Source organism: Eubalaena glacialis, chromosome 8, assembly GCF_028564815.1.
Source record: "Eubalaena glacialis isolate mEubGla1 chromosome 8, mEubGla1.1.hap2.+ XY, whole genome shotgun sequence".
Lineage (NCBI taxonomy): Eukaryota > Metazoa > Chordata > Mammalia > Artiodactyla > Balaenidae > Eubalaena > Eubalaena glacialis.
The window spans coordinates 13707432-13728532 of record NC_083723.1 but is presented as its reverse complement, the minus strand read 5'-3'; the positions used below and the strand labels follow the sequence as shown (position 1 = coordinate 13728532).

Here is a 21101-nt window from a genome sequence, read left to right as displayed (position 1 = left end):
TTGTGACCCCAAAATATCTAAAAGGCCTGAATGTTATAAGACTTGATTTTGTTTAAATAGTTGGGGAAAATGAAAATCCCCAACATTTTCATTTTTCTCCCCATTACTGTAGGTATAGGTACGTAGCATTCCTTCCTTTGGAAAGCCTTTCTTTAATCCAGGGAGGCCTGGTGGGGCTGAAGACCATGGGACCCTGCCTCATTGTAGGGGTGAATCCATGCCAAGCTAATCATGCCACACTGCCTTGATCATAGTTATTGGATCAAGACTATAAAATATGACCTAAGCATGGCCAATCTGTCTTCACTGAGATTGACAGAGCTGGGAAATGTTCTCTTCACAATGGAAGTGATTTAAGACTGCTGGTAGCCATCTTCCTGGGCTTCAAGAGAAAATGACTCCACAATACTGAGAGATGTGGAGTAGAGAAATTCAGACGCAGAATTCTTTAATATAGCTATGCAAGAAATAGATCTATCCTTGTCCTCTGCAGTTAAATAAGTATAAAGAGTATGAATACTTTTTTTATTTAAGCTTAAGTGGGTTTCTGTAACTTTCAATCAAGTTTCAATGCATTTTTACAAAAGCATTACATAAAATATGCATGCAGAACAATGGTTATAATATGAATAGAAATCTCCTTTATTCTTTTCCTTTACCCCCTTTCCCTATGAACAAATATAGAACTGTCTACAGGACAAAGGACAGTCTATTTCATTTTCAAAAGTAGTATGCAAAATATATACTTACAAATTCTAACTGTGATTACAAAGCATTATTTTAATAATTCTTTGGCATATGACAAAAGCACAGTATAGCTAGAAAGACAAAATGTTTTATTTTGAAACATTGGAAAAACATTAAAAGACAAATGTCCATTATATAACCAAGAATGTTAAGTATTTGGAAACTGTCAATATTCTAAAATTGGTAGGCACTTCCAGAGAGCTAAATATTGCAAATTATCCTACCATATGTCTTCTCTAACACCAAAAATACTTGATATGATGAAGGAAGACACAACTAATTATTCAAAGTCACCATGTTAGGGTTCAACTTAATTACAAGCAAAAGTTTTGTCCAAGATGTTCCTGACAAATGAAGCTTCCAGTTGAATTTCAGAAATGTTAACAAAAGTATCTTCCTTTTTTGCCTGTGAATGTTTGCGTATTGCTGTATTGTTGGCTTATATCCACTACAGATACTGGTTCTAGGCCAGCCCAAGGGTCTTCAAGCATTGAAGGCTTGAAATAACTTTCCAACTCATTAGACATTCTCTTTTCTCTACCACGCCCTGATCCAAATGGTGTAGATGTCCTTGGAGAACCCTTTAGAAAAGAAATCATCAGTTAAAAAGACATTTAGTAGAGGTAACTGGTACTTTTTCTTTAGAGGCTAGGGGGGATCACACTGCTAGTTAAAAGTTGTGTCTTGAACCCAAATATGTTCACTTGCAAAGTCCATGCTTCCTTTAATCTAGTGTTTTAAAAAAGTATTTAAACCTATGTGATACACTAATTTATTGATAATTTTATGCCCACTGTCACCTCAAATCCTTTTGGGTTTCTAATGTAGTAACTTTCCCAAACTATAAACTGGTGATGAAGTAAGAAATTACTTGTACTGTAGTTTTCCCTCAGTATTTCCCTATTGCTTCTGGAAGCAAATTAAACCTTTTTTTTTTTTTTTTAACCCTACAGCTTCAAAATTTCTAGAACCCTCCCATCTCATTACTCCACACTCAAAGGGATGGGTTTGGTTTAGCATAAGTTGGAAAACTACCAAGCATATTTAAGATGTAAACCACAGAATCCTAGACATACCAGAAAGAAGCCTTAGAGCAGAAGCCAATGTAGTTGAAAAACTAAGGCCAAAAGGAAAAAAAAAAAAGAAAAAAGAAAAAAAAAGGGAAAAGGTGCCAGCAACAGCAGAAGAAGAAAAAAAAAAGGTAAAAGGTGCCATCAGTAGGAAGGTGGCACTAGCCTGTAACCCTAGAGATGAGCTCTATGCTGGGGATTCATTCGCTTTTTTTCCTCCTTGGAGACCGGGGACTCAGAAAGATTTACTGCAACGAACTGGCCAGGCCCCTGACGAAGGAGAGGGAAGTAGGGAAATCTCCTGTGTTTGAGCGGCGGTGTACTGGCTAAAAGCAGGAGGACTATAGAAACAAAGTACAGCTCTGCAACTTTTTAGAGCATTCTAAAGAAAGTTATACTTAACTTCTCTGAGCCTCAGTTTATTCATCTGCGACATGGGGCTAACGATAGTATTTCACTTCATAGAGGATTCAAAATAATCCACGCAAAGGGATTATTAGTACCATGCCTGCCATACAGTAAGAGCTCGGCAAACGCTGGCTATTATTACCTGGGGGTGGGTCTGCTGCTGCCCTGGGGAGTAGCCGAATTGCTGCTGGGGCCCCGCGGGGGACTTGGAGTAGTTGCCAGGGTAGCCGCCAGGGGACGGAGACCCGAACCGGCCCCCAGGGAAGCTGCCGCCGTGTCGCGGAGAGTGGCTGCTCCCGTAGGGCCTAGACCTGGGCCCGTACGGCGGCGTGTGGTGTGGACTCCCGTACCCGTCCCGCGGGGATGGCGGCCGCGCTCCGCCTCCGCCCGGGGTACCCCGGAAGCTGCTCCCGCTACCCCAACCTCCTACACCCGGGCCGGGGCAAGGAGGAGTCGGGGGTCGGAAATTCTGTCGGTGCATCTCAGGAGACGAAGACGAGGACCTCACTGGTGCGTTCTCCCGCCGGAACTGTCGCGACCAACCGTTCACAGACACTTGGTGGTCCTTCACCAAAACAGTCCTCCGCCCGCCAGCACCACAGAGCACATTGGTTCCGGCCTCACAAAGGTTCCTCTGGGGCGGCGGGATAAGTAGGTTATCGAATTGGGAACAGATTCAGCTGATTTAAGTGAAGGAAGGAAGAAGAAAAAGGATAAAGGAAAGGGCGAATCCCGGGCCCCAGCAATGGCCTTTGCAGTCCCGCGGGTTGGCACTGACTGACGGACTCGACGCCTGCCGAGCGGATGGAGGTGGGGCCCGGAGCGCTGGGCAGGGCCGGGCCCCTCCCACCTGGCGGGGGGCGGGGACCGAAGTGTCCGCGGGCGCCCCCAGTGGCTGCGGGTCGCGCGCGCGCGCTTCGTTCTCCACTCAGGCGGGGAGCGAGGATTTCAGAGGGGTACGCGATGCTGGCGACGCTGGCGAGGGTCGCGGCTCTGCGGAGAACCGGCCTTCTCTCCCGCCGGGGCGGCAGGAGGGGGCTGCGGACCGGCCGCCCGCAGTCAGGTATCCTCCGAGACTCGGTCCGGGCGGCGAAAGGGACCCCAGCCCAAGCCTCCCCACTCCGGCGGCATCCCAAGGAGAGCGCCGCGCTTTCCAGAAGTATCTGCTGCCCCCGCCGCCCGCCCTTTGGCCTTTCGCGTCTCCCCTTGCCCTGGCTCCGCGGTAGCCCCGTGGTCACCCTGCCCGGCGTCCGGGCCCGGGTCCGGCCCCTGCACGGTCCTACTGGGCGGACTCGCCTCTCTCCCTTACTCCTACCCCCTCGTCCCCCAAGTTTAAATACCTTGAAAAATGCACCCCCAGCCACATTTCAGGAAGGGTTTCAGACTGCACTTTAAATAACTCGGGGGCGAGGCTCTGCTCGCAGAGGCCGCACTTTACTCCCTTCCTTGTTCTTGTTAAATGCAAGCGGGTAAGCGAGTTGGTTAGGAAGCAGAGAGCCTGATTTTCAAAAGGAGCAACATTTGGCTAAAGCTCTTAAAATAATGATCGTTTCACAGACTTTTGGTTATAAAGAAAAGTGTGATCATTCAAGAATGACCCCTAATGTATAAACCCACCTTTGTACCGAATACCTGTCTCAGAATTTTATTTAGAAGATGAAATTTAGATTTACTACAGTTTTCTAGAACTTTCTTTACACCCTCCGAATCTGGGAATGATAGTCCACTGTGAGTCTTGACATCATCTTGTAGGAAACAGAATCTTAAAGAATTTTCGGACTCATTTAATCATAGCCTAATGGGTAGCCTGGACCTGTGCTTTTCAGCCTGTGAACCTTCTTGCAGGTGCCACTCCGCACTGTCCGTTTGACACGTTCTGTGACGTGGCAAGCCAAAGAATGTGATGTTTTCTCAGCTTCCGTCCTTGATGAATGGAGATACACACACACTTTTCTGTTGTTGTTTGTTCTGAGGGAATTCGGTTCATCAGGCTTTTCCTTTAGACACAAGTTGTAGAATCAATCAAGGCAGGATAATGCCATCAAGGCTTTGTGATGCAGTTAAGGCCCGGGGATCCCAGATTATTCACTTTATTATATACTTTTGTCCTGGCCAAAATTTCACCTTTCTGGACATTGTCTTTGGTGCTTAGCTTAATGCCTGGTAATTGGGCTGTCAGATATTTGTTGAATGAATGAGTGGGTCACATAATATTGGTCAGTGATTCTCACCTATAATACCCTCTTTAATATCATCAACTAATCTACATTTTGGGAGGAGGGAGCAGAAAAATGAGGGTGGCAGGGATCAAAATTACCTTTGTTAATTTTTAAATAACTGGCAAATGTTTTGCAGAATTGAGTGAAGTACTGTAAGTTGTCATTTTACTTGCCTTACACTTCTGGAATGCTCTTTCCTATAGTGATATACTGCTATCTTCTACACATATGAACTTGCATTAGAAACGGGGGAGGTAGATTTTGACAGGTAGATTGCACATGACAGTGTGCCTGTCATCATGTTTTCAGGTATATATGAGGATTGAGGGAGAGTACATTCTTTATAATTATATGAAAACTCCAGATTCCACTTGGATCACTTCTGAGAATAGACAACTTGCCTTTTCACAGATGAGAAATTGTCCAAGAAAAGTGAAGTGACTTGCTTGAATTCACGTAGCAAATGGATGTGGGACCAGAACTCAGGCTTCTTGAATCCCAGGCAGTTGTCTTTTTTCCTAGGTAAAGAAATATGAATTGACACTCAGTCCATCCTTTGAAAAATGCAATAGATAAATAAGCATGTAAAATTCTGACAGTGGTACCGCGTAGCATATTATTTTAGGTATTTAGAGATTAGTAGATACAACCTTAGTATTGAACTTTTGTGAATGTAGCGAGAATCTTCCTGAGTATTAACCTGGGAATTGCAGTCTGACTGCCTGAACTGGTGGGTCTGAGGTCCCCAGATACAGACTTGTGTTGGTTATTTATATGGTGGTGAGTTCAGGGGAAGAGAGATGAAGGAAGTTTTATGTTGCGTTGCCTGGAAATAGAAAGGTGAGTTGGGATGATGTATATGAGAGTTTGGTGGCTGCCCCATGAACTAAGTCTGAGTCCTGTGGAGAGAAAAGAGCACGTTAAAATTTTTGTGAGTAACACAGGTATTGTCCCCACAAAAAGAGAATTGCAGCACTCTTCAGGGAGGACCAGCATTAGAAAGCAGGATGCGTAGTAGGCTAGTGCTTTTATTGAAGACACTGCTAGTGGCTAGGTGCTGTCTTCAAGTGGCATTGTCCACAGAGGACATCAACAGGCGAAACGTCAAGGAACCTTCTCAGTACCCATGAGTTATGTGGGGAGCCCCCAGATTAATTGGTTAACTTTGTGGTGGTGCATGTTTTATAAGTTTTACATGAATACAAGTAAGAGTATCACTAAGGAAATTTAAGTGTAAGTGAAAATGGGGCCTTGTCTATTTCTATAAGACTGAGGATCTTTATTTGGGTTACCTAAGATTTTTTGGTGTGTCTTTTTTCAGTAGATTAAACAAAATTTTTTTTTTTTTTTTTTTTTTGTAGAGCCTTTCTGAGAGCAGGTGGCTTTGTGTTTGAAGCAGGAATTGGGGTCTCATTGCTGCTGCCTCTGTCCCCTACTTTAACTGCCTCCCTGAAAAGACACTTCTGGGGCACTGCTGAGGAATTCCTAGGGCTCTCCAGAAAGGGTTTGAAAGCCAATATTTTAGGTAGCTGTCAGGTATTAATGAGTGCTGCAAAAGTAAATACTTTGGTTAGTTTTACTGCTTATTACCAAGGAGTAAATATTTTCATGTTTCTGCATGGTCAGGGCTTTCTAAGCCAAGGAAACTAGAGCCTGGGTTAAAGGGCAAGCCTTGGAAGTTAAAGGATGACTGAAATGATTGTTAGAGAACTCTCAGGAAGTTTATGTTTATATTTCAAAGGGGTATAAAACTCAGAGCCTTGGAGACATTCCCAAGATTGAGATTGTAAACCCAGGGAAGTTTATCTTTCCCCTTGGAGACATTTATTTACATTCCAAAGGGTTAGAACCCAGGGACCATCCCCTTTTCTTCCGAAGGAGAATTTGCTTACATTAGGAAGATAAGCTTTCTCTGCTTTTCTTGGGGGAAGGTGGCTGCTGGGCAGCTATCCCATACAAACTAATAGGTTTATAATCTGGGGGACCTTTCCTGTGGTTCAGTCCTTGTATGTGCACGCCTAGTCCGCCAGCTCTCATTATGAGGCCTGTGGCATATTAGGTGTGGGGAAAATGGTGCATTTCTTGATGTAAGTAGTAATAACTCTGATCTCTGCTTCAAAAACCTCATGTTTTTGAATACATATAGATATTAAAAACATATATATATATATATATATATATATATATATATATATTTTTTTGCCATGCCACGCGGCCTATAGAATCTTAGTTCCCTGACCAGGGATCGAACCTGCGCCCCCCTGCGTTGGAAACACAGAGTCTTAACCACTGGACCACCAGGGAAGTCCCCCCCAAAATGTATTTTTTTTTTTAAAAACACTTTTACTATTTATTTATTTATTTATTTTTTGGCTGTGTTGGGTCTTCGTTTCTGTGCAAGGGCTTTCTCTAGTTGTGGCAAGCGGGGGCCACTCTTCATCGCGGTGCGCGGGCCTCTCACTATCGCGGCCTCTCTTGTTGCGGAGCACGGGCTCCAGTCGCGCAGGCTCAGTAGTTGTGGCTCACGGGCCTAGTTGCTCCACGGCATGTGAAATCTTCCGAGACCAGGGCTCGAACCCGTGTCCCCTGCATTGGCAGGCAGATTCTCAACCACTGTGCCACCAGGGTAGCCCCCAAAATGTATTTTTGATGATGAAAGCACTTCTTAGGACAGAAGAATGTATTTAATAGTTTCTATGTATAGAAATTTTTGTTCCGATTTTAAGTATATGTGCTGCTGAAGGGAGCCCTAGAAATGTTTGTACAGTCATCCCTTGGTATCTGCAGGGGTTTGGTTCCAGGAACCCCCTTTGGATACCAAAAACTGAGAGTGCTCAAGTCCCTTACCATATAAAATGGTTTAGTATTTGCATATAACTACACAACCTGTGTATACCTAAAATCATCTCCATATTACTTATAATATCTGATACAGTATAAATGATATGTAAATAGTTGACAATACGGTGCAACTGCTATGTAAATAGTTGTGGGAGGTGCAGCATATTCAAATCGTGCTTTTTGGAATTTCTTGGCATTTTTTTCTCCCAAATATTTTCGGTACACTGCTGGTTGAGTCTGCAGTTGGGGAACCCACAGATACAGAGGGCCTACTGTATGTATACTTAGAGCATAAGCTTTATCTTAATATTTCCTGAAGCCTTTCAGGTTACCTCAGTTTTCCTTATATAGGTTCTGTTGTCAGCTGTTCCATGTTGAAGACTGTCAGCCATAGAAGAGTAAAGGCATCTCTGGGATTGATTAGCTCATTTACTGATAAGGTGAGGCCTGCCTTGAATGCAGTAGACCACTTAACTATCACATAGTGTCCTCATTGATAAAGCAGGTATTAGAAGTAACTTGTTTTTGCCTCTGAGAGCCAAACTGCTGTTAATGATCTTCTTTTCAATTCTAAGCATGTATCCGCTGTCCATAGTAGTCAAGCACAGGTGAAAAGTATTATACATGTTTATTTCTTTTGGAGTAATATTCTTCACCCATGTGTAATGCAAGTGTTAATGCATTAACTCACAATTATAAAAGTTTTCATTGAAAATAATAAAATTGTTGACAGAATACTTTGACATGAAGAAGAATGTAAGAGTATGATTATTCTTTTCCAGACACAAATGTTTGTTTTAAAAGGAGTAAGTAAAATTTTAATGTCGCTAGAATTGGTATCTTTGTATTTTTCCAATTGTAAAAACAATACGTACCTTCTGTAGAAAACCTGAAATGTTTAGGAAAATAGAAGGCAAGAAAAAATATTAGTGTCTTATCTAAGAAGCAAATACTTAATAAATGAATAGAAAAAAATAAACCTCACATACTTTAAAACTTTAAATCGGAAAATAGAAGCTTTTTAAAAGGGAAAACCAACTATACATGAGTATTTATATAATGTGGGGTTGGAAAAACATGATACCTGTACAGAAAAGAGTTAACATAGCAGGCCTCAGGCTGCTGTCTTTAGAAGGACCTTCTTACAAGTGTGGCCCTTGTTTGGCATCTGGGAACTTGGCACTCGAACTGCTCCCTAATTAATAAGGGTGCTTAGATGATTTGTACAATCAGTGTGATATATGGATTTATGGTGAGCACCTGATTTTCTCCTGGGAGTCCAGAATTTTGGTGCATGCTGAGCAGAGAGTGCCTATGTGAAAAGCCCTCAATAAAACCTTTGGATTCTGGGTCCGTAATAGACTTCCCTGAGCAGCAACATTGCACATGTTACTGAATTTTTTTGTTGCTAGAGAAAGAAGCAACAAAAGAAGCTTGGCGTGGCCCCTCATGGGAGGGAGAGAACATAAGAAACCTGTGCATGGATTTTTCCAGACTCTGCCCATCTTTTTCACTGACTGATTGGGTCATATATCATTTTGCTGTAATAAACCTTTAGTCATGAATACAGCTATGTACTGAGTCTTTTTAGCAACTCACTGAAGGTGTGGGTAGTCTGAAGGAACCCTGAAACAATAGCAAAGGCAGAAAATAAAAGAAATGATTTTTTGGAAAGTGAAATTCCAAAACCATCCAAAAAACCAAACAGAAGATAAAGAAAAATTACTTTTGCTAATTATGACTCATAAAAGGTTAATATTCTTACTACACGAAGAATCCATACAAATCAATAAGAAGAAAGATAAACATACCTGTAGAAATATGGGCCAACAAGAAGAATAGATTATTTTTAAGAGAAGAAAAAGAGCAAGTATTAAAAACAATGTAATTTCAGAGGTCATTAAATAAATGCAGATTAAAATGGTAGTAGCATGCAAATTTTTAACTGTTAAATTTACAACAAACAAGTAAACAATATGCTCCCCAAACCAAGTGACCATATGCAGGGTTATGGAAGATGGTGGAGAGCACTGTTTCCATATACTGCTGGTGCCAGTATACGTTAATACTGCCTTTCTGGTGGACGGTGTGATGAAATGTATGAAAAGTTTGAAAGAGTTTATAACATGAACTTGGCTAGGTCACCTTAAGACCTTCCTCTGTCCTTGGAAGCATGCTCCTCATTCTCCTTTCTCCATCCGCCAAAACTCTAAAAGCCTTAGAGAATAATTTTTTTTTAATGTATTTGTTTATTTATTTTTGGCTGTATTGGGTCTTCGTTGCTGCACATGGGCTTTCTCTAGTTGCGGCGAGTGGGGGCTACTCTTCGTTGCGGTGCGCGGGCTTCTCATTGTGGTGGCTTCTCTTGCTGCAGAGCACGGGCTGTAGGTGCATGGGCTTCAGTAGTTGTGGCTTGCTGGCTCAGTAGTTGTGGCTCACGGGCTCTAGAGCGCAGGCTCAGTAGTTGTTGCACATGGGCTTAGTTGCTCCGTGGCATGTGGGATCTTCCCGGCACAGGGATCGAACCCGTGTCCCCTGCATTCGCAGGTGTATTCTTAACCACTGCGCCACGAGGGAAGTCCCTTAGAGAATAATTTTTATCTTTACTCCTTAATGAGAAGTTCCTGGGAGGGTTCTGTAGCCCTTCGCAGAAAGCATCCTAAATTCCCTCTAGACATCTCCTGCTCGTCAGAATTACCCATTGGAAGCTGTTGAAAACAAATCACGGGCTTATTTCTTTATTGTTTTTGGCCCTGCCACGCGGCATGCGGGATCTTAGTTCCCTCACCGGGGATTGAACCTGTGCCCCCTGCAGTGGAAGCGCGGAGTCTTAAATCACTGGACCGCCAGGGAAGTCCCGAAAACAAAACAAATCAAATCATAAGACATTTTTTCTCACATGTGTATCCGTCCACACACTTCTTCCAGGCTGTCCCTTCTCTTCCCTTCTGTTCCTCCTCCGTTTATCTGCAGTGGGTCTGTAAAATTGGGTTCCCTACCTTTTTTGTGTCAAAAGAGGCTCATCACATTCACAGTCTAACACTCTGCCCACCTCCACCCTCCCACGCCTCGCATGCACACATTTTCTTCTTTGCCGTGATAATTATCATTTCCCTCAAGTACCTGTGATGGCGTTTTGCTGGTTGTCCCCTGGAAGGGATGCCTTTCCCTAGTTGGCACAAAGGTCTTGCCTTTGCTCAGTCTTTTCCGGGAGGAGAGCCACCACACCAACACGGAGAAGTTCCAGGGGCCTCTCAGGTTTGTGGGCATTCATGTTTGGTAATTCATTGCTATCATATGCTCCATGAGTTCCTGGTTGAGCCACTTCTTATCCTGAGTAGTTCACTTCAGGCTGACCCATTAAAGAGGCCTGAACACTGAAGTTTTTTTCTCTGGCTTCCTGACTTTTGGTTGTGAATCCTATAACTATAAATTGATTTATAAAGTCTATAAGTTGGTGCTGTCTTCCACCTTTCCACGTGCCAGTCTATAGCAGTGGTCTTTCTCCTAAATGACTTTTGAAAGGCAATTCATTGCATATATTAAGTTCATATTTAAAAGTTTTTATCACAAGTAAATTTTACAAGAACTAAGATGAGGGTAAGAGCTGTAATGTGTAAGGAATATGTTTTCCTTCTGCCCAGTGGGAGAAGGCTTATCATGAAAGAAGGCTTATTCGTAGGCCTTATTTGATCAATTTTAGGAAAAAATATGTATGAAAGTTGAAGACCTGGAAATAGATTTCTTTAAAATGATTCATTTCTTACAAAAGTCTTCACATATCTCAGTTTGAAGACTGCTGCTAACAGTGAAACAACATACCCCTGAAATGGACTTTCCAGTTGCTGGCTTTGATGCTCTACGGTCGCTTAGAGGCTACCATTTTTCCTCCTCCAGTGCTTGGTTTCTTCATTGGTCAGGATAGGCTAGATGGGGCGGTGGTACAAATTAGCTTACAATCTCAGTGGCTTCATACAATAAAACATCTTTCTTACACATATAGCTACACTATTTGAAAATTGTAGCTTCCAAGGTCACTGCGGCAGGGGTCTAGAAGCCTCGAGGATTTCGTGGGATGTTTTTAAGGATCAGGGCTGGAACTAGGTTATGTTTCATTGGCCAGGCCCCCGGCGTTTGGGCCCAACCTGATTGCAGGAGAAACTGGGAAGTGTAGAAGAGCATAGGGATTGGGGATTAGCACCGATTTGTACTTTGGTTGTGGGCACGCTTCACCTGTCATTCAAAAACCCTTCATCTGGTCTCTTCCCACTGTTCTTCCTGTAAATTTCTCAAGTTTTCATTAAAATAGTAGCATCCAACAGTTTAAAAACCTGTTTGATTGCAAATCCCATAGTAATAGCCAAGTCCTTGCAGGAGAAGGGCAATTCTCAAGAAACTGAGTGTCAATGGAAGGTGAATTATAAATTATTATAAGTTACTATCCATCTAGCTATTGTTCTCTGGTTGTCTCTAAATGGTGTAATTGCCTCGTAACTTTGGCATCACTTCCACAGTACCTTTTTGCAACTCAAAATTTTTAGGTTCCCTGGAATGTTTTCCAGTGGATTCTAATTTTCCAAGTACTCTAAACTCCTAAAATTACCTGCCAAATTATACTATTAGGAACAGAGCTTCTTTCAAGACTTTTAACCTGTGCTAGAAAGAAAATATCCTGCTAACTATTCTAAATAAAGCTTTGAAGAGATATCCATCTACTGTCTCACTCCTAAGTTCTGGTAGTTAAGTTCTCTGTAAAATATCAAATTAAGAAATCATTTCGGTGTATATCACATGTTGTATTTCATAGTGATATTCGATCAGTTTGTTTTATGACGACTTTTTTTTTTCTTAATGTCTCAGTAGTTGACTAGTACAGTGGGGGAGGGATGCCATGATTGCTGTCATACAGATGAGCCACTTGTGTGGGCATCTGTCAATTATATCTACTCTGGTGCTGCTCAAGTTTATTTGTGTCGTGGAAACCTTAGGGCCAAACACCACGGGAGTTCCTAGAAGCAGCTCTGACAAGCATAGATTTGATGGCAGCTTCATTGTAGTTATACTGCTTTGCATGGTTACTCAGCTGTGATCATCATAATAGCTTTCCATCCTAGAGGCCAGATAAGTTAGAGCGATATACAAGCTGCTCAATATATCTTAACAAATTACGTTATAATAGATGCTCTTTTCAACTGTTTTTTTCCCCTGTAATCAGCCTATTCTGGTCTTTCACAAACAGGCAAAACAGGCAAAATATGGCTGTAGATATCTTTTTAAAGTATAGAGTATTGAGAATCATATATGTTATTTTCTGTTCTTTGAAATAATCGTGAGTCATGTGTTCTTCTTTTGTTTTCACATCTGGATTATCTACTTTAATAGGTATTGTGACTGTATAGTACAATGATGACGATGATGATAACAATTGTTGATTTTTAGTGAGCATTTACCATGTGCCAGGAAGTGTACTAAGCACTTTACATGTAACATTTCATTTAATCCTTGCAAACTCTATGATGTAGGTGTTTCAGATGAGGAAACTGAAGCTCAGGGAAGTGAAGTTACCTTGGTCAAGGTCACTAGGGTAGTAAGTAGTGAAGCAGAGAATTAAATCCAGTCAGTCTCCAGGGTTTATGCTCTTAACTGTTTAAAACTCATTAATTGATTTTGACTTAAATGTGCTCTAGAAGTCCTTTCTGGTTATCTTCTCAGATAATAAAAGTAAAATTCTATTGCCTGATGTTAAATCAATTCATTTGAAAAGTTTTGTGTCATTAAACAAAATTTATTATGGTTGTGAGATGATATTGGTAGAGAAATACAGACTTCTCTTTATAGATTTATAATGAAATGAGATTTATGGGTTGAAGAGACCTCTAAATATATTTCCTGCATCATTTGAAATAAAACAAGGGCCCCAAAAGAGATGAGTACATAAGACCAGTAGTTTTGGAGTCTTATGTAACATAAAGAATTACTTGTCCATTCATTCCTAATGATGTCAAAATATCTTCTCACATTGGAGGTCTTTTTCTATGTTTTATTTTCTCTAAAATATCTTGTTTTCTCTCTCATTTTGTTCTTTATGTTTTCACTTTTTGATTTTCCTTTGTCTTTTTTTTTTTTTTGCTGATTATACACTTAATCACAATTAAGCAAAATTACAGAAATAAATAACTTAGCTAGTGAAAGTTCTCCATAAATTCTTACCCCAAGATTTAGCCACCAGTAGAATTTTATGAATGCTCCTAGAAATACCAACATGTATTATTAATATTATTATGTATCTTTACAAATATAGGATCATATTATACATTCTCTTCTACAACTTGATTTATTTTTTAACTTAGGAATATATCTTGGTGAACTTTACACGTCAGGGTATGTAAATGTCTCATTTTTCTTAAGGTCGGCACGGTATTTTTTTATATGGATGTGCCGGTGCTTATTTAACATTTCACCTGTTGGTGGATTTTTGCACTGTTTTGAATATTTTGCTTCAGTATTAAAAACAGTGAGGCAGGGGAAGGGGTAGTTAGGGAGTTTGGGATTGACATGTACACACTGTAATATTTAAAATGGATAACCAACAAGGACCTACTGTAGAGCACAGGGAACTCTGCTCAATATTATGTAACAACCTAAATGGGAAAAGAATATGAAAAAGAATAGATACATGTATATGTGTAACTCAGTCACTTTGCTGTACACCTGAAACTATCACAACATTGTTAATCAACTATACTCCAATGTAAGATTAAAAGTTAAAAAAGATAAAAGCAGTGAGGCAATTCACAATAGAAGATGTATGAATGGCCTATTATTACATGAAAAGATTTTCAACAGCATTAGTCATCAGGGAAATGCAAGTTAAAACCACAGAGAAGCATCATATACCCATTAGAATGGCTAACCTTAAAAAGATGAACAATACCTAGTGTTGTGAGGATGTGGAGTTTCTAGAACTCGCACTGTTGTACGAACACTTTGGAAGTCTGTTTGGCAGTTTCTTAGAAAGTTAAGCATAAACTCACCATATTGCCCAGCCATTCCACTAGGTATTTACTCAGGAGAAATGAAAACATGTCCACACACGGACTTGTACACAAATGTTCACAGTCGCTTGATCCACTGTAACCTAAAACTGGGACCAACTCAGTGTCCATCAACAGCTGAATGGATAAACAAAGGTGGAATATCCATAGAGTAGGATACTACTCATAAAAATGCAACAACATGGATGAGTCTCAGTATCATAATGCTGAATGAAAGAAGCCAGACAAAAAAGGGTACATAGTGTATGATTTCATTTCTGTAAAATTCTAGAAAATGCAAACTAAAATGACAAAGCAGATCAATGGTTGCCTGAGGTTGGGGATGGAGGGAGAGGTAGTTTGCAAAGGGCAGGAGGAAACTCTCAGGTAATGGAAAGTTCTGTTTCTCAACTGTGGGTTTGGACAAATGTGTAATGACATGTATCCATCATTATAGTATCATACAGAGTATTTTCAGTGTTCTAAAAATCCTCTTTGCTCAGCCTATACACCCCCTCCCCCCATTTTTAAATTTTTCATTAGTTTGTCCCACTTTTAAATTTTTCATTAGACAAACTATCTTAAGTGTAGCTTTGGACTTTATTAAATCGGGAATAATCTGGTATTAGAGGCTTTAATTTTTACAGATTGATTTAGTTGGACTGGGTCAAGGTTTCTGTGTTATATATAAAGCAGAAATGTGAAGGAAAATTTATTTATTTATTTGGTAGTAATAGATATTACTAAGAATATGAAGAATTCTGCATTATTCCTTCTGACAATTAGTAGTCAATTTAAGTATTTTCTGTCTTTGCCAGATACTGACAATATGAAGCCATTGGAGGGTGTAAGAATTCTGGATCTAACAAGGTTTGTATTGGTTTATCTGTGTTTTGGTGATTGAGTTTTCCCCCTTCTTTAAAAAGACATTTATTTCTTGGATTATAAGAGGGTGTTTATAAGCTTATCATTGAAATTTTGGAAAGAAAAACCAAGAAAATTTCCTGTAATTTCATCATTCTGCGAGACAATTAGTATAATACTTATACATTTCTTTCCAATCTGCATATTTATATATAACTTTTGAAAATAAAAATTGGAACCATATTGAAATTACAGGTTTATCCACATTTTAAACATAATGTTATATTTTGAATATTTTCCCATGTCATTCAAAATTCAACAAAAAATATAAGATATTTTATTATAGTATATAGTTGTCACATAATTACTTAGTCATCCCCCAGTGTTTTTATATTATAAACGAGACTTCCTTGTACATAAATCTTTTCCTCAGGAAATCTTTCAGTTTCTTCCTTAGGATAGAATTCTGGAAGTAGAATTACTGCATCAAAGGGAATATACTTTTTAAAGCTCTTGATACATATGGCCAAATCACTTTTTTGAACAGTTTTAACAATTTTAATTCTTACTCACATTATATGAGTTTGTCTGTGTTGATGGACTATTAAGAGAAGAATTAATATAAAAATCTTAACGATGGTAATGAATTTATCTATCATTGTTAACATTGTAGAGTACTGGCGGGACCTTTTGCTACTATGAATTTAGGAGATCTTGGAGCAGAAGTTATAAAAGTGGAAAGACCAGGTAAAACTACTGCTCTCTTTAAAACATAGGAACAAGCTAATAAATATTTTTAATAGTTCTTTAAATGTCCATGTACCTGTATGTGGGATGAGGAGAGAATTGAAATGAAGGGATTATTTCCCCTTCTCCTTTCTTTATTTTCCTCTGAACCTATACTAGTATTAGATCTCTTTCTACTCTTTATACGTGCCAAGGGCTAAGGCCTAAGCCAGGTCCTTCACACGCACATGGAAGCGTCTGGTAGAAACTGACATGCAACACGTAAATAATGATGATGCTAACAACAGTTAGTGCCAGGCACAATTCTAAGCACTTTGCCTGTATTAATTTGTTCAATCTTTACAACAACCTGTGAGCTGTTATTATTCCTAGATTATAAATAAGAAGACAGAGACACAGAGAGGTCAAGGGATTTGTCCACAGTCACACAGCTAGTAAGGAATATCCAGACACTCAGCTCTGATCCTGGCCCTCCTGAGCCCCACACAAGCCTTGCTGCTGAGACTGAGATTAGAGTGGGCCTGGCCACCTTCCCTCACTGAGGGATGAAGGGAAGGCAAGAAATTAGCATTATTATTTATTCTTCAAGATCCGTTGCTTATGGATCTGGAACAGAATTCCCAAATTAGTGAAAATGGTCTAGCCTTGAATAGTGTGCATGTATCTATAAGACCCATAAGAGACTAGTTTATAATTACATCAACATATTAATTTACCATAAGTGATTAAACGCTATAAAGTAGAACACATGATCTAGAAGATTCAACTTTCTGCTACATAGATCTTCTTAAGAGGCCAAAGCAGTTAGCAGAGGATTCTCTGATCAGCATGGGGAATGTTATATATTTTATATTATATTTATCTGGCCCTGTGCTTGTCAGGCTCCAGGTGATGGAAGAACCTGGTGAATCCTGCTTTCCAGAGATAATGCTTCATTTATCCAGTCAGTGATATTTATCGCTTTTGGTCATTGCTGGATACATGCTGAGTAATGTTGTCTTTCTAGCTGAACATCTTTTTTTTCTTTTACAGGTACCACAAAACTTCTAATTTTCACATTGCTATCCAGTTTTACTACCACATACTTTCTAATTTCAAGCATTGGGTCTTGCATTTCTAGATAGAATAGCCAATCTGATTTCTCTTGCTATTTCAGTTGATCACTAGGTTAAATATTTGTACAGTTGGCCCTTCGTATCCACGGGTTCCGCATTTGTGGGTTTAGCCAGCCACAGATTGGGTACTTTTATGATCTGTGGTTGGTTGAATCTGCGGATGCTGTACTGGTGGATATGGAGGGCCAATCATGGGACTTGAACATCTGCCAATTTTGGTGTCCTCAGCGGGTGCTGGAACCAGTCCCTCGTGAATCCTGAGGGAATGACTTTATTTTATTAATTTTAGAAATCACTATTCCCTGTTTGCTTAGTCCTGTTTCTCCTTTGTACTTTTTCATTTCCACACTGGGGGACCGTTTCCTCAGTCTAGGCCTTTATTATGTCCCATAGCCATACACTAGGCATCAAGCTTTGTTCCTAGCAGGTGTTCATTGCTCTTTTTCTTACTAATTGGTCTCTCTCTTTTAACCCTTTTGCTCAGTACATTTTAATGTTCATATTACATATTTTGTTTTTTCGAGATAGTTATTCAACAGATAGGAAGAAAAGTCCCTTGGCAGTATTTTCACATTTCAGTCTCTTTTAGTGTCCACTTCCTCAGTTCTTAAATTTCTTTGCAGTTTTCTGACTTGGGACTTAGATTATTCTTATTTGAGTAATCAAAGAGCATATCAAGCTTAAGTATATTTTTTTCTTCTCTTTTTAGTGTCTTTCGGTGGGTGTAAACGCTATGCCTGCAGGGCCAGGCAGGTAACCTAAATGAATGAAGTGGGCTGGGCAGCCAATGATGCTGCTGTTATTCCAGGGTTGTCACCAGGAGGCAGGCATACCCGGGCAGGGATGTTGGTCTTTGTTCACTGCTGTGTCTGCTCTGCAGAGAGCAGTGTTTGTGACATAGTAGGCACCCAATAACTATTTGCCGAATGGATGAATGTGTTGGAATATCATATAAGAAAGGCAGTCTGAATTTTTATATACTGTCTCTAGATTTTGAAATCATGGCAGATAGTTAAAAACTTTAAGTTGTGTGTGGGTCAAATAAAACATGTCTCTCAAATTGCCAGTTTTACCAGTTTGTGACCTTTAACCTTTATTTCATTTCATGGGCTGTCAGCACTTATCCTATCCTTCCGCGTCTCTTAAACCCAGGTTATACACCAGGACCGGGTGGGGCAGGAAAGCCATGTAGGCCTCCAATTTAGATTTCTGACATTATTTCCACCCAAGAGATGAATGTAAACATTTAAAATAAGCTGTCTACTTTTAGCCTTATCTTGACATTGCTCTCTTAAAAACAAAAATTTTTTTTTATTTAATGTATTGAGACTTTCAAAAAAATGGAAGTGGCTGGACTCTCTCCTGCCTCTGGGAGGTCCTGTCTGATCTTGAAGATCCAGATTCACACATACATTTTTCCGTGAAGCCTATAACCGGTTTATTACTAGGAGGTTGTCTTTGTGGCCTCTTGTAGTTTATTTTTTCCCCTGACATTTTGAGCCTGCTGTTCAGTTTGATACTTACTATTTATTGCTTTGTGTTGTTTATCAGTTCATCCCCAGTTAGAACTAATGCTTCTTTTCTCCTCTGTCCTGTGTTCTCTCTTTCTCTTGTGAGGTTTTTAGTCTTTTGTTTTTAAGTAAAGGAGTCTGTTCCTTAGCTTCTGTTTTGTTTTCTAAAAGGCTGTGTCTGTTTTTCTTTATCAGTTTCAGTGGGTAAAGTCTAATGGGTTAATAAATTAATTAGATCATTTAAATGAGATTAGAATTTAAACTTTAACCCATATTCACAAATTCTCTCTTATTGGGGGGCTAGTAATACTTAGGTAGTGATTAGTTTCTAATATCAATATTTAATCAGAACTTATAAAAATCTTAATTTAAGTGATACTAATTTGTGCCTATTAATTGTTGATTCACTTTCTGAGCTCCATCTACATTGTTTGCTTTTTGTGCAAAGAAAACTTTTTTTCTGCAACTCGATAGTGTTATCTTTGAATCAAACACAAGTACTTTTCAGAATCATTTGAAGTAGATGTTTAGAATAAAATACCCTATTTTTGATGTTTTTAAACTTTTACTTTGAAGCAAGACATTTGAAGCAAGACCTAGACTGCTAAAATTTTATTCTAAATAGCATCTTAAATTATTGACATTTGCTATTCAGTAGCTTATTTTGCTTTTTCTGATTTATTGCTACAGAATTTTAAAAATAGATTTATTTGTCATTGTTTTATACCTAGCCTCAGATATCACTTTATCATAAAGACTTACTTATCATTATCCTGATTTAAATTATATTTAACAAAAATATTTTGTAGACCCAACATTTTGTTTGCACATTTACTGCTAAAAACACTGAAAGAGCTGACTTGTTTGTTGAAGTAGGAGAGTAATTTTTTTCCCTCTCAGACTTGCCATTTATTAAATCTAAAGACTGCCAGTAGGATATTCCCTTCTGGATTTTGACTTTCAGGGATGGATTTTAGTGAAAGAAGCTATGGGAGGATTTAGTGATTTACATGAACAGGTAAAGAGTTTGGGCAGTTCTAACAAGGTCCCAAGGCCACTTTAGGTTGCTAATTCCGCTGATCTTGTTTAGGCATCTGTGAACTTACATATGAGTAAGCCTGTTGATTTGAAATGTCTCATGATGTTTCAAGGTTAAATAGTTCATACTGTTATTTTCAGGAGCTGGTGATGATACACGAACTTGGGGTCCACCTTTTGTGGGGACAGAAAGTACTTATTTTCTCAGTGTTAACCGAAATAAAAAAGTAAGAATATTATCCCCTTTTTGCTTTCTTTGTGTAATTCTCTCTTTTTTTAAAAAAAAATTAATTAATTAATTAATTAATTTTTGGCTGCCTTGGGTCTTCGTTGCTGCACGCGGGCTTTCTCTAGTTGCGGCGAGCGGGGGCTACTCTTCGTTGCGGTGTGCGGGCTTCTCATTGCAGTGGCTTCTCTTGTTGTGGAGCACGGGCTCTAGGCGCACAGGCTTCAGTAGCTGTGGCACGCAGGCTCAGTAGTTGTGGCTCAGGGGCTTAGTTGCTCCGCGGCATGTGGGATCTTCCCAGACCAGGGCTCGAACCCGTGTCTCCTGCTTTGGCAGGCAGATTGTTAACCACTGCGCCACCAGGGAAGCCCTGTGTAATTCTCTTGTAGTAACAAAACTTTTGATATCATTGTGGCCTGTTTATTTCTACCCCTTTTTGTAGATACAAGTAATATTCCCAATAAGGTGAAATTTTATTCCCAATAAGGTGAAATTTTATTTTATTTTATTCATTCACCAGTTACCAAGTAGAAACAGTAGAGCTTTTTATTAATTTTCCTTCTCTACTAACTTAAAACATTTTTGAGAATTTATAATGGTTTTTAATGGAAAAAATTTTATTAAAGTGAGGAATCACTTGATTTGTTACATTTGTTATTCTTTTGGAGATTGTTAATTGCTTACATTTGGTATTATTATTTGAAAAATTTTTACTATAATCCTTGTCATCCTAACATATCTGAATTGCAAATAAAATCAGTAAAAATTATTTAAATGTTTCTTCGTGAAGAAAATGCATTTACTTTAAGAGGAGAAATCTATAATATGAATGGCTCTCTTATTGAACTGTCAGCAATAAGAAAAAATTTTAAGATACTATTTTAATATATATATTTTTAATTTTTAGAGTATAGCTGTTAATATCAAGGATCCAAAAGGGGTGAAAATCATCAAAGAGGTACAGTATGCTCTGTAGAAGGCATCTTGTCACCTGGGTTGTAATTAGGGATTTGAATATGAGTAAAAGTGTTTTAAAACATTATTTCGTTGGCAATCTGAAATTTTGCTGTAAATGCCATTTGAGTTTAACTTCGTTTTTATACTAAGTATAATTTGCTTTATAATTTCTGGTATATTGTGTTTAACGTTTCTCCATAGTGTCAGAGTGTTCAGTTATGGTACTAGTGTCCATTGACTGAGTGCCTGCCCTGCATCAGATCTTAGGCCTGGGTACTTTGTTCGTATTATCTTCTCAAATCTTCAGAATTTTCCTTGTAAATG

At 39.3% G+C, this 21101-nt stretch overlaps 2 protein-coding genes across 2 annotated transcripts in view; one reads left to right on the top strand and one right to left on the bottom strand.

Moving 5' to 3' along the window:
* Positions 1–819: 819 nt before the first annotated feature.
* Positions 820–2886, bottom strand: MPLKIP (M-phase specific PLK1 interacting protein). Its single transcript, XM_061197570.1, has 2 exons — positions 2368–2886; positions 820–1328 (listed from the first exon to the last, which is right to left on the bottom strand). Exons 1-2 carry the CDS (start codon positions 2704–2706, stop codon positions 1128–1130), a joined length of 540 nt encoding a protein of 179 aa, XP_061053553.1. The 5' UTR covers positions 2707–2886; the 3' UTR covers positions 820–1127.
* A 256-nt stretch (positions 2887–3142) lies between these two features.
* The window catches only part of SUGCT (succinyl-CoA:glutarate-CoA transferase), a 697612-nt gene continuing 679653 nt past the window's right edge, over positions 3143–21101 (top strand). The window contains exons 1-5 of the mRNA XM_061197569.1: positions 3143–3288; positions 15138–15189; positions 15857–15930; positions 19736–19821; positions 20728–20778. Coding sequence (XP_061053552.1) covers positions 3189–3288; positions 15138–15189; positions 15857–15930; positions 19736–19821; positions 20728–20778 — 363 coding nt within the window. The 5' untranslated portion in view covers positions 3143–3188. The remainder of the gene's footprint in view (positions 3289–15137; positions 15190–15856; positions 15931–19735; positions 19822–20727; positions 20779–21101) is intronic.

Excerpts from the sequence above, each read along its gene's own strand:
- MPLKIP (XM_061197570.1), bottom strand. The coding sequence starts at position 2,706 with ATGCACCGACAGAATTTCCGACCCCCGACTCCTCCTTGCCCCGGCCCG. Across the intron at positions 1,329-2,367 it reads AGCAGCAGACCCACCCCCAG|GGTTCTCCAAGGACATCTAC; the intron begins GTAATAATAGCC and ends TCTTTTCTAAAG.